Here is a 14206-nt window from a genome sequence, read left to right on the forward strand (position 1 = left end):
CCCTCACAGTTTTAGGCTATGCCAACGATATGGTTTTAATTGCCTTACAATGCCTGGTGGATGTCTACACCCAATTTATGGCTTCCCATAAGCAGACTATTAATTCACAAAAATCAGCAGTCATGGCATGTAAGCGTTCGGGTGTTAGATATCCCAAGATGCACACGATATGGAGCGGGGTCAAACCTATCCCAAGGGTCACCGTTTTGATTACCTGGGAATTTGTTTTACGGAGAATTGACGAGGGTTTGGCCATGTCAATAAGCAATGTATGAGAATGAGGTTTGTCCTGCTTTCAACATAACTGCTTGGGGCGCCCAATCAAATTAATTCTCGAAGTATACAGGGTTCAAACAACAACTGCCACTAATTATGGGGCAGCACTGTGGGGTATGGAACGGATTCCAAAAATCGAAAATATGGAGAACTTCTTTCTTAAAAAACTGGTGGGGCTACCGCAGTCTGCTCCAAACTATGGGACACATTCGGAATTGGGATGTCCCCATATTGCCGATGAGTGGCTATTGGCTCCAGTCTCGTACTGGTTGGCACTATGGTCAAACCAGAAAGCCACTCTCTCACAGAAGATCATAAGAGCCTTGGTGAGTAGCTCAGCTGTAAAGAAAATCCCTTGGCTGATCAGAAATGCATTAGACAGTTAAATTGTGCTAATCTTGTCTGCCCCTCAATCTTCAAGCCCCCTGTGTGGTTAGGACATACAAGGAAATGTTGAAATCCATCTTGGTGGCAAATAGGGAGTCTGCTTCCCTGGGCATTCTTGCAAACAGAAGGCATATTGTGTTAACATCTGCGGACGCTATTCAGCCGTACTTGCTCCACAGTGATAATCCTGCAGACTGCTGGGCCTTGACATGAGCCCGGTTTGATTGCTTATGGCTAGGGGCACGAACAAAAAGCTGGACTCATAATGTGCAACCTACAGCTTGCCCCTCCTGTCAGTGGCCAGTGGAGGACCTTCTACACTGTGTTTTGCCCACATTACACAGACCTAAGATCGAAAACACTTTTGTGACTACTTAGGTCTGTTGGCTTGTCTCAGGCTAGGCCTGCTTTATGTTATCTGCTTTCAGCCGCTACGATGTCAGTGGCCTGGGGCATGGGGGGGACTACTTGAGAAGGGCTTGGCATTGGAGAACTAAATTCACTGCCCAAAATATGATTGAACCCTGAAAATTTTATTGAATCGTTTGGACGCTTCTTGTGGATTTTATCTTGATTTACACACATGCATATTTTAATCTTTTTTTAATATATGTAATGTTTGTAAGCTTATATAGTGGACTTTTAAAAAAAAATTTGAATTGGATTTTGTATTACTATGCAGTTCTATTTTGTGTATGGTTTATGGATAATTTGCTTCCAAATAAACTTAATATGATGATAGTAAGGTCAAGCTGGTTTATCTAGACAGTACAAAACACTATAACAATAGAGTATACAGGTGACGGAATTCTCTTATCAAGATACCAGTCTTGTCAAGGCAAGAATTATGTTCTTGTGGTTCACACTCCGGGTGAGGGGAGAGGAGGATGACAAAGGTAATGTGAGGCTCCAAGATCCCGGCGGCAGAAGGACGCTGTCCAAGGTCCAAAAAGCCTACCCCGATGGCATGAGGATGCCCAAAATGCATCCACAGCGAGCGTCTCTAGTCCTGCTGCATCTGAGATCCAGAGGGGGCTCGTGTCAGTTGCTTGGCAAGGGGCAGAACGTAATCCGGAGTGAGAGTGTCAACAACAATCAAGGTCAACAATGTGCGGGGAGAATCCAGGGATCGAATATGAGACAAATGCAGTCTGTGATGCAGGCAGCGTCGGGCAACGTGCGAGTGGTAAACGAGGTTTCAACTTGAGGCAATTGGAGTCCGTAAGGCAGGCTGGGTCGAGCAATGTGCAGGCTGTCAGCGAGAACAAGGAAGTCCAAGAGCAGGCAGGGTAGCAACAGAGCGCTAGGAAACAAGGGAAGTATGAGGACTTTGAAGAAACAAACTGGCGACAAACTGGCGACAAGGATCCAATGCCGAAAACAAAATAGAACAAGAAAGTCCTGCCAACTTCAATCAGAAGTACCCGCCGTCTGTAGTTGGTGGGTTTTAACCGTTCGAGGTGCTAGTCTCTGAACAACGCGATCAGCAGCTGAACACCTACTTCCTGTTAGGTAACGTGTAGGTGCATGCTTCCATAGTCGCCATGGCAACCTGTATCGCAACAGGAACGGTGACCTTCCTTGAAGCAGGGAAGGGGGAGAAACTAACAGGCTTCTGTGTTACTGTGCTTCGAGAGGATATGCCTGCAGGTACGGTGTCCCGCCCTCGTGGGTGAATGTGTCTATTCCTGACACTGTCCAATCATGACCGCCAGCTCCGCACTGGTAACTGGTTCCTTTCAGGCAGACTGAAGGCAAAGGGCTGCAGAGTTTTGGACTCCTCCCCCCACTTCCTGACTTCACAGACACTCTGGAGCCTCAGCGGGAAACACAAAGGGTTCCCGCCGAAGAAATTACTTCAACCAGGGCCACCCCCACCTAGGACAGCAGAGGAAGAAACAACAAAACACTTAAAAAAGGTGAAAAAGAAGAAACCCACCATTCTACCAGAAAGGTGACCCTCCTGTACATTACCCCTGCTGATTTGACAGCCTGCGAGTAATACGATTAAAATGTCATTAAGGTATAACCACTGCCACCAGCCATTCAAGTTAGCTTGCCACTGTAACAAAAGTGTTACCAGGTCAGTGAGAAGGGGATACATTGCATCTCCCCAGCACTCCACATAAGGTGAGGTCTGCTGGGCATAATGTCCACATTGATGGGATCCTGGTGGGTTTCTTAAAAGCAAGAGTCCAGCGTTTTGTTGCTTCTAATTTTTGAGATGGCAAACCATCCACATGGAAACCACAGTAGTTGTATTCCCCAGTCACCAGGCTCTTCCATAAATCTGTAGAAAACCATCGGACCCCCCCCCCTCCCCCTTCAGAGTGATTTTCAAGTGGGCAACCTATGCTGTCGCCAAAACATTTCTTCACAATCCTGTGAGTGAATGGAATGCAGACAATGTGCGATTAATTCTCAGAAGCAGCCAGAGTTATTTATTATGGAACCCAGTCAATTTATCTAACACATTACAGGGTGGTACTTTTCACCACGCACTATAACACAGAAAAACACTGAAAACTTTAAATATATAAAGGGTAGTGGGGTAAGGGGATGAAATTGTTCAGGATGGGGTTAGGGTGGCATTATAAGGGGGGGGAAATCAGTTGGCTTGGGGGAACCCCCCCAAATAAAAAAAGTGTTTCAATGTTTTGACCACGATGAAGTGTACCACTCTAGAATGTCCGTCAGTAAAATCACATATAATCTTTTATTATCAGCTTCTGCCAATACAGATTCTTGGCAGGATGGCTCCTGAAGCTGGGCTTTATTAGGGTTCCATGTACTCTGTAGTTTTTCCTAGCAAATCTGATCCACTAAAGGTCCCTTTAATTTGAGTTCAAGCGACCACCCAAAAGGTTTACTCTTGCCTTCTTCTTGTTCGCAGTCAGCAAGGAGCATTTTTGTTGTTTGCAAATCAAGCAATCCTTAATACCAGACAAAAACAATTCAAAGGCCCCAATTATCATAACAGAATTTGATGCGATGTTAATAGAGGTCTTAACTTCTGCTAAAAAACAAGGTCCATAGTAATCTGGTCAAGGCATGTTGCAGACCACTTTATTTTTTCCACCATTTGCCGCCAATACACTCTGATCTACAGTAGGCAAAGGCTTAGAATGGATCTTTAAACTTTCTAGGGCTTTGTGATTACTATCTGAAATACAAATTGTTAAGATCACACTTGAAACCATTGATTAATAATAAGGAGGTATAGAATTCCTGGAAGAGCCTCTTGGACAAATTTAGGTGCAGCTACCAGGATAATTTTGGCGCACACCAACTAACCCAAGTCCCATTTCATCCGGAAACAATAGAACAAAAAGGACACAAATCGCCATTTCTAGTGTCCAGCATATTTGGGTTACCAATCCCTATACTAGATCTTCGACAGTATCATAAATAGTTTCCGACCTATCTGTTATGCAAGATTGTATGCAGTACCCTTTGGGTGCAATACAATAACATTGACTTTCTGGCAATAGGGACCCAACCTTTGGTATAAGGCTGAACTACACAGGTTGGTAGTGTGGCTGAGCAGCCAGGCTTATCTCAAGAGGGGCAACGTGAGCAGTAATGTGACAGTTTCACAGTAACACTTACAATCAAGTTTTCTTGATAAAAACAATTACAAATTTATTTCACAGTTGTATAAACCTTCTTCAGAAGGGAGCAATATATGGGATACATTACTCACCGTAATCGTATTTCTGATGCTTGTATCTGCATGCTGTGCATAGGCCGACATCATCTAGTGGAAGCTGCGGAGTATTACAGTTTGTTTTTTGAAACTCTAAAATGGGCGTTGAAACAGGGCGTGCCAGTAATACTATCCCTAGTATGACGTCCAGTGTACCCATGATCCCTCACGTGTGTAGGACCCTCAGATTGTATTTTTTTCTGACATGAGGTAGCATGAGGAGTAGCGCGAGTACAGAAGATCCAAGCAGATAGAAAGATAAGACTACAAGCATCCATGCGCTTTCTCTCAGAGGGGAGGAAGGGCGGGCGCATGTGAATCTAAGCAGATACAAGCATCAGAAATAAGATTACGGCGAGTAATGTATCCCTTCTGAGGCTTGTGGAATCTGCTTAGATCACATGGTGTGCATAGATTAGCGAGCAGTGTTAGAAGAAGGAGGTGGGATGTGAGAAGGGTCATGAGCAAATAAATGTCTTAGAACCGCTTGTCCCACTCTAGTATCTGTCTTGGAATGAGTGTCAATGCAGTAGTGCTGAGTAAAAGTGTGAATAGAGCTCCATGTAGCTGCTTTGCAAATGGTGTCAAGGGGTACATTTGCAATGAAAGCCAGAGTGGCACCAATGCTTCTTGTAGAGTGGGCTCTTGGCGTAAAAGGCAGAGTCTTTTCAGAAAGGGAGTAACATAGCTGGATACAATTGACTATCCACTTGGAGATGGCACCTTTAGAGACGCCATCTCCTTCCCTGCCTGTAGCTACAGAGACTAACAGTTGGTCCGTTTTTCTTAGCGGTCTTGTCTTGTCTACATAGAAGAGGACCGCTCTTCGCACATCTAGAGTGTGTAGTTTCACCTCAGCAGAGCTTTTGGGTTCTGGAAGAAAGCCGGAAGCTCGATTGACTGGTTTACGTGGAACTTGGATATAAATTTAGGTGAGAACCTAGGGTGTGTGCGTAAAACCAGTTTGTCTTTGTGGATAGTAAAGAAAGGATCCTGCACTGACAGAGCCTGAATTTCACTGACCCTTCTTATAGAGGTAATGGCTACTAAGAAGGCCGTTTTATAAGTCAGGTGTTTGAGACTACTTTTATGCATGGGTTCGAAGTCTCTTTACTCCTTCCATGAAGGCTTTAACTACTGGTACTTTCCACCACGATACTTTGTTATGGGATGTGGTGTAAGCCGAGAGGGCTGCCAGGTGTACTTTCAGAGAGTTAAAAACCAAACCTGCGTCCAGCAGGTGGAGCATGTATGTTACAACGTTGGAAGGAGTGCAATCAACTGGGTTGATTTGTTTATTCTGGCACCAAATAACGAATCTCTTCCACTTGTCAAAGTAACAGTGCCTTGTGTTTGGTTTCCTGGATTCTTTTAGGATGTCCATACACCTCTGTGGTAAATTGAGATGGCCAAACTCTATGACCTCAGGAGCCATGCTGCCAGGTTCATAGAGTTGGGTTCCTGGTGCACTGTTTGACCTTGTTGCTGGGACAGTAGGTTGTACCAGGCTGGGAGTTTGATGGGCTCGCACACCGCCATCCTGCGTAGGTGTGGAAACCATGGTTGTCTCGCCCACATGGGAGCAACTAGGATGAGCGTCATCGATTCCTTGTTCATCTTGTACGCCACCTTCCTGATGAGGAGTTGGTGGAAAAGCGTACGCAAACATCCCTGACCAGTTCATCCACAGGGCGTTCCCCTGGGAGTCTGGCTGGGGGAACCTGGATGCAAATCCTGGGCATTGTTTGTTTTCGCTTGTGGCGAATAGGTCTATAGTGGGGAAACCCCACCGAGAGAAGAGATCTTCTACGATATCTCTGTGAAGGACCCATTTGTGTTCTTCTGGGAGGGAGTCTCTGCTTAGGGCATCCGCTAGGGAATTGAGCTCCCCTGGAACATGTTGTGATGACAGGAAGATGTTCCGTCTGAGTGCCCATATCCAGATTTTCTGGGCAAGCTTGGACAGATTTGGCGAACGAGTCCCTCCTTGTTTGTTCAGATAGAACATGGCTGTCGTGCTGTCCGTCCGGATCTGCACCGACAAGTTTAGCAGATGGGGCTCGAACGCCCGAAGCGCTCGGAATATTGCCAGAAGCTCTAGCAGATTGATGTGGTTCTTGGCTACTGAGTGAGACCAGAGACCCTGAGCTGTGTGGTGGAGATGGTGAGCTCCCCACCCAGTCAGGCATGCATCTGTAGTCACCACTGCCTGTACCTCTGGATCGTAAAAGGGTTTTCCCCTTGCGAGATTCTCTCTTGTCCACCAGTGTAAGCTCTGTACGAGTGTTGGCAAAACGACCACTAGATCGTCCCACTGACCACTTGCCTGAGACCACTGTTTCGCCAACCATTCCTGCATGGGACGCATGCGCAGACGCGCGTGGGGGACCAGGTAAATGCATGACGCCATCATGCCCAGTAACCGCATTGCTTTGCGTACCGTTATTTGTTGACCTGACTGATAAAGCGGAATTTGCAGTAGTATATTCCGAATTCTTTCTTCCGAGGGGAAGGTCAACCCTTTCTGAGTATCTAGGATTGCTCCTAGGAACTGTTTGGAGGTGCTTGGCACCAGACTTGACTTCTTCTCGTTGATAGAGAAGCCTAATTCGTGGAGGAGGTCGATAGTCCTCTGAATGTTTGACCTGAAAATTCCTGGGTTTCCCCCGTTATGAACCAGTCGTCCAGATAAGGGTACACTGGGATTGCCTCCCTGCGTAGGTGTGCAGCTGCCACCGCCAGTACCTTGGTGAATACCCTTGGTGCTGAAGCTATCCCGAAGGGCAGTACCTTGAATTGGTAGTGGCGACTGTCCACCTTGAAGCGCAAGTATTTTCTGTGCGCTGGGAGCATGGAAATATGAAAATAAGCATCTTTCATATCCAAGGTTGCCATGTAATCCCCCTTTTTTAGGAGGGGGATTACCTCTTGTAACGTGGTCATACGGAATTTTTGGGGCTTGACATACTTGTTGGCAGGCCGTAAGTTCAATACTGGGCGCATTGTCAAATCTTTCTTTGGCACAAGGAAGTAGGTTGAATAGATACCCTTGTTTACCTGGTGTCCTGGGATGAGTTCTATCGCGTCCTTTTCTAGCAGAATGGCGATCTCCTCGAGAAGGATCTTCTGATGTTCTAAGGAGTGTATTCTTTGTCGTGGAGGATGGTTCCGGGGACGCTGTAGTAATTCTATACAATATCCTGTGGACACTGTTGACAGCACCCATCTGTCTGAGGTGATCCCTTCCCAAGCCTGGGTGAAGTTGGAAATGCGTCCCCCTACTGGGGTTGCGTGTGAAGGGACCCTGAAATGAGCGTTCCTGCTTTGGTGGAGGCGTGCCACCTCCCTTATTGGGGCTGCCTCTGCCTCTTCCACGACCTCTCGTTACCCCTGCTGTAACTTTGGGTAGACTGGTTGTTGTTCCATTGTGTACCCTGTCCTTGGGCATAGTTGCCTCTTTGTGAATTTTGGCCGCGTGGGCGATGAAAATTACTGTTCCCCCTCTGGTTAGGGGGTTTGTTGGTAAGCTGGCCAAGGGATTTGAGAGTCTCGTATTCGTCCTTGGCATTCTTAAGTGCGTCTTCGACCGCTTTCCCAAACAATAGATCGGGTTCCACCGGCTTGTCTATTAATGAAGCCTGGGTTTCTGTTTTGAACCCCGACTGCCGTAACCACGCATGTCTCTTGATAACAGTACCTTCTGCTATCAATCTTCCTGCGTTGTCCGCGGCGTCGAAAGTTGCCTTTAATATGCAACCAGACACGGCTCTTCCTTCTGCCGAGATCCGAGCCAACTGGCCCTTTAACGGTTCAGGAGCAGAGGCTATGAGCGCCGCGACCTCTTCCCATTGATGGCAGTTGTAACTTGCCAACAGGGTGGTGGAGTTTGCAATCCTTGCTTGGTAGGCGGACGTTGAGGCTACCTTCCTGCCAAACCCGTACAGTTTTTTGCTCTCCTTGTCGGGAGGAGCTTCTGACGACGATAAGGGTGTCCCAGCCCTCTTCCGAGTGTTGGTAACCACTAGGGAGTCTGGTTTAAGATGTCCTCTTATATAAAGAGGGTCAGACTGGGCTGCCCGAAAAAGTTTTTCGACTCTGGGGTTGACGGCTCTGGTGAGGTTAGGATTCACCAGGGATGGATCTATTCTACGTTGGATGGATTTAAGGATAGGGATGGTCTGAGCGACCGGCCTCCTCTCTCCCACCAACTCTTCTGCGAAGTCCCTTTCCTCCTGTACACCGTGGGTGTCGATGTGAAAATGTTCTGCTGCGCGAGCGAGAACTTCATTATGGAGGGGCTGGTTATCAACTGGCGAGTCGGTAACTGGGGCTTCGCTCTCTACCGGGGAATCTACTCTGTAAATTTCCTGCTCATCTTCTACCTCCTCCAGGTCCTCATCATCCGCATAGTATTCAGTCCCGGCTAGTTCCTCCATAACTTCAAACTCCTGGAGTGGAGTAGAGTATGGAGTAGAGTAAGGCTGCACCTCGAAGGGTTTAGGTCTTTCGAACCGGGCCTTTTTACTTAGGGGGATAGGATCAGAGGAGCCTGAGGGTGTGGCCCCTTGAGGGTCATACGAAAGGAAATGTTCTGGGTTTTTGTCATAAAAATCAGCTAAGGAAGACATCCTTGACATGACCCTGTCTAGGTCTTCACTGGACCATTCTTTGGAACAGGGTATGACTTTAGTAGGCAACTTAGAGGACTTATCAAGGGTACCCTTGCTGGATGTTGATGTCCCAGTAGGGTGGAAGGATGGTCTTATAGGAGTGGAAGTCTGTGCTTTCCGCTGTTTCCCCCCTCCCCATGCGTGGAAAAATGTTTTCCCTGCCCCTTGGAGGCCCCAGAGACTTTCGACGGCTGGCGTCGATGGTCTGGGGAGGTATCTGTGTGTTTCGAGCGTGGGGCCTCGCTGGTGTTAACTGCGACCTCGGTCTCCTGGAGCGCGGCCTGGGGGTGGAAGTCGTCTTCGACTTCCGACGATCGAACTTCTGTTAATCTAGGGAGCGAGGCACTCTTGGCAAGAGTGGATGATTGCCTTGCGTCATGAGGCGATCTCGATCGAGAGCGCCCAGAGGACACCGAGTCGGACCGTTCTATCTGTGCCTCTTTCCGAGAAGTCGACGTCGTCGAGGTTCGGTTGGACTTAGTGTGCTTAGTGTGTGTAGGGTGTGTAGCGCTTGCGTCGCCGGGGGTCTTCCCCATAGCCGCCCTGCCGGACAACCTTCCGAGGTCGGGGACCAGCGCTCGGCAGTCTTTCGACGCCGTAATGCCCTCGCCGTCCGAAAGTACGGCGTCGCTGCCATCGCTGAAGGCACCCTCCGCTGCCATGGCCGCCTGCCTGGCGTGGTGGGCCCAACGCTTTGTCGAACGTTCCTTAAGTGTCTTAGGCTTAAACCTACTACACGCTCTGCAGTTCGCTTCAGGGTGGTCCCTCGGCAAGCAGAGATTGCACGTGGCGTGCCTGTCGACCCAAGGGTATTTGCGGTTGCACTTGGGGCAGAATTGGAAAGGGGTACCCTCCATACGCACCTTGAGGCAGCGGGCTGGTAAGTGTAGTAAATATATAAGGTATATACCAAGAGTGAAGAGTATGTACCACCCCCCACTCTCCCTACTTGCAGGGCCGAGGCCAGCGGCCTACTAGGCCCGGGCCGAGGCCAGCGGCCTTCCGAGGCCCAGATCCGTCGTGCAACAGCCGACGGTCGATGTCTTCTCCAGCCGTCGTCGAGTGTCGAGGGTCGACGTTGGGGTGGGGAAGGATGTTAATAAATAATTTTAAACTTCAATAATAAGCAAAAGTATGGCTAAGGCCAGGGGACTCCGCAAGATGCTTCCGACCAGTATGGCGGAAAAAAACAATCTGAGGATCCTAGACGCGTGAGGGATCTTGGGTACAGTGGACGTCACACTAGGGATAGTATTACTGGCATGCCTGTGTCGACGCCCATTTTCGAGTTTCGAAAAACAAACTAATACTCCGCAGCTTCCACTAGATGTCGGCCTATGCACAGCATGTGATCTAAGCAGATTCCACAAGCCCCAGAAAGATATATATACACACACACATATACATACACACACATACACACACACACACACACACTTCTAATACACTTTCAAACACACCGTTTCCCCAAACCAGATGATACCCATTGGGGATGGGACACCGACACTTCCTACACCCTCAGGTGAATAGTTAGGACACTGTGGACATTGATTTATTACTGGTACATTTAGAGCACTACTGAGTTTGGTGTAAAAGACAATCGCCCTGGCACTACGGTTTAAGCAGGAGCAGCGGAAATACAGCCAGCTTCTAGTCGGACCAGAGCGCTAGAAAGAGCCTTTGGACTTCCCTGATGCAGGACTGACCAAGACTGAGCCGCCTCAGAGTGCTGGACCCCAGAAGCAAGGAAAGTCTGAAGTGGTATCTGAGAACTGCTTTGTTGCTATTTGCTGTCAGACGCGAGGAGCTGAAACACTGAAGGACTGCTGAATTGAAGTTTGCCCATTGCTGCTCTGACCTTCCCATTGCAGTGCAGGAGTCCCCAGACGTCCTCCCTCTTGTCCCCACGACTGAGGCTCAGGAACAACTGGATCTGCAGAGCTGTACAGGAACAGAAGCCAGCTGGAACCATTTCTTCTAACCAGAGGTACTGTAAAGACTAAGAGAACTTACCTCTTGTTGTGTAGCCTTGCTGGCTCTCAGTTGAGACCGGTCTTAGTTAACTTGCAGAGTTGCTAAAGCTCTGCCCCTCACAAGCCTCCCAGCTTGCGGCCCTTCAAATGTTCCATTTTCTACAGACATTTCTAAAAACCTTGTGCGAGACTTTTTACCTACCTGCAAAGAAGATACTCAGCTCCAGTAGACATTGTGCAATTAACATTGGCTGTCCTGGCTCCCTGAAAGACTCTTTACCTTTGACTCTGTGCTTTCTCTTTTCCTCAGGAAAGGGTTAATCTGATTTAACATTGGAAGTTTTTTTTTTTTTTAAAGTACTTACCTGTTTGTGAACCTTTGTTTTATTCCCCCATTCCGTCTTTTACACCAAACTCGGTATTGCTCTAAATGTACCAGTGATAAATCAATGTCCACAGTGTCCTAGCTATTTAAGTCATCTGAGGGTGTAGGAAATGTCTGTGTGCCATCCCCAATGGGTATCATCTGATTTAGAGAAACTAAGCATGTGTTTTGAAGTGTATTATACGTGTTACATATATTGCTCCCTTCTGAAGGCGGCTTATACAACTGACTGAAATCAATTAATAATTGTTTCATCAAGAAACCTTGAGTAGAAGTGTTTATTTGAATGGCTCCTACTGTGAAACTGTCACAACATTACTGCTCACATTGACCACTCTTGAGATGAGCCTGGCTGCTCAGACACTACCAACCTGTGTAGTTCAGACTTATGCCAAAGGCTCAGTCCCTATTGCCAGGAGGTCAAGGTTATTCTAGTGCACCCAAAGGGTATTGCATACAATCTTGCCTAACACCAAGTTTACCTGGATTGGTGGTCTACGGATATTTCATATTAAATGGCACACCTTTATGCACCATTTAACTAATGTCCAGAACTTAGAAACTGCAGAAGAGGCTGGGACCCAGAGAAATTGGCCCATTATCAGGGTCATAAGTCCACCCATAGCAGGGTCGAATTCAGGGGCGCTGGGAGCTATTTAGCTCCTGCTTGTAGCCTGGAAGAGCCCGTTAGCTTTACACTAATAGCTACCAGGAGCTACTTTTGGCTCCCCAGATCAGCTAATGCCGAACAAACACACCTGTGTGTATTTAATTGCATTTGGGACACTGTATACATACACAATAGGGATCACAAATAATGAACAAAATTATATGTCTTCATCTCATGTGCAAGTTTGATTTGCAGACCGTGATGAACTAGCTCCTCGTTCACCAGTGGTAGTTCTTGGTCACTGGTTAATGCTGCATACCCAGGAACTGTTTTTTGCTCCTGCTTATCTAATCTCAATTTCGACCCCTGCGCAATGTGACCTCTAGCATTTCTCTTGGTGGGAAAGACCAGAGCAATATCCATCCAAATGAAGGGGCTCAAAAGTCCAGTTTCCTGTAGTCCAATAACCGAGAATCATGTTAGAATCACGTTAGAAGTCTACAGTACATGCTTATTAAACTTATTGCCCATGCCAGCTATGTTCCCAGAAAGAGCAGCATTCTCTGGTTCATTTTGGATACCAACTGTAGCCAACATAATATGGGTACCAGTAGCTGGACCTACATTAAAATCTACATGTATAGATGGTAACGTGGTGGGAAAGAAAGTTTTCATCCCGATTAAGACTACCTAAAAAATGCTCGTCTACTGTCAATGTCGTCAGGCAGGAGCCAGTCTACCTCCTTCGTAGAATCAAAGATCAAAACTCTGATATGAAGGGGGTACATTTAGAAAAAGCTACTCCCGAGCCCCCCCCCCCCCCCTTAAGACCAGAACGTTAGGACCGTGACCCTTTCCTTCCCTCAATCTTTGATGACCTTCAAGGCGAAAAAAATAAATAAAAAATAAAAAATGTGTAATATATATACTTTTTTTTTAAAGAGCTGGAGCAAAAAAATAAAGAGGGGCCGATTATCAGATTATTAGCTCCTTATTCTACAGAGTACTAATTGTCAATCATGCTAATGCGATAGTGAATCTCCAAGGGCATGATTGTAGCGTAAACCGATCATTCTTTCAGTCACAAATGAGAAGTATCCTATTCCCCAAAGACCTATCACAGCCAATATATCTGATCAGACTAATCTAAAGAAGTTACAAGCGCAAGTGAAGTGCCAACTTGTTGCCATTTTTGTACTGTTCCCATGAATGCTCAAATGCCTGGACTGCTCCATAACTCTCATATAATCACCCTAATTTTGAAATGGATGGTGCATTACATGGTGATGTAAAGCAAGGTATATTGCCTTCACTCCCCCATTCAATGCTCCCTTTTCATGCAGTGATAAGGGAGAGGAGAGACATGGCACAGAGATAAGATCCACTATGTATTCCTTCTCCGTCTCATCAGCGTGTTTCATTGTAAACTTGCATGAAATATTCATGAAGGCATACAACAAATTGACTCTTATGAAATTCACCTCGTTTTGGTGGATTCCCTAAAATCCATTAGTAAATGCTGCCGGAAAAGCATATTTGCAGACTTTGTTTACTTTTTTTACGAGACCAAGGGAAAAACGTAAAAGTGAGTTTGCCTTGGCTTTACTCTTTCCTTTTCCCCTCTGCCTCGTTAATGTTTGAAAAAACATGCATGGGACCCCACAGCAAGTAAGTGCCAACATAGGCTGTCCCCTGCATGCAATTTATATTTCTAACAAATTGAAGATGAACATCTTGTATTTGGACACAGATACAGGGATATGCACTATGAACTCAACACTCAGGCCTTTGCCAATTCACACAAGTGGGTGTCCTTACCTGAAATAGAATCTGGCCAGAAGAAGCAGGGCCAGGGACAGAAAGAGAAGGCCCAGGAAGACGTAGAGCGTGTGCTCCTCTGGAATTAAGTTCCACAGTGCTGCCAACGGACTCTGCAAGAGAGGAGAGAGATTTACAAAATCGCCCAAAATGCCCATTATCAGACTTCATCATCGCTCTAACAGAGTTTAATATAAAGCTATCATGCCCACAAATATGTAGGATCAAAAAGGATACTTCACTGGCAAAGATTCCTGCTGAATACATATAACCCTCTCACTCCAGTAATTTACACCATACAGTTACAACCTCCATGGTGAGCTGCAGACCCGTACGTTGAGAGTCTAAAATTCAGCTTCTTTTAAAAAACGTGTACAATAT

At 46.7% G+C, this 14206-nt stretch overlaps 1 protein-coding gene across 2 annotated transcripts in view; it reads right to left on the bottom strand.

Annotated features, from left to right (window-relative positions):
• Positions 1 to 14206, bottom strand: part of LOC138581052 (uncharacterized) — a 329209-nt gene that overhangs the window by 39984 nt on the left and 275019 nt on the right. For both annotated transcript variants that reach the window (XM_069652092.1, XM_069652090.1), the window contains exon 10: positions 13826 to 13938. In XM_069652092.1, coding sequence (XP_069508193.1) covers positions 13826 to 13938 — 113 coding nt within the window. The remainder of the gene's footprint in view (positions 1 to 13825; positions 13939 to 14206) is intronic.

The sequence above is a fragment of the Ambystoma mexicanum genome, chromosome 3p (genome assembly GCF_040938575.1).
Source record: "Ambystoma mexicanum isolate Mex_15411 chromosome 3p, UKY_AmexF1_1, whole genome shotgun sequence".
Classification (NCBI taxonomy): domain Eukaryota; kingdom Metazoa; phylum Chordata; class Amphibia; order Caudata; family Ambystomatidae; genus Ambystoma; species Ambystoma mexicanum.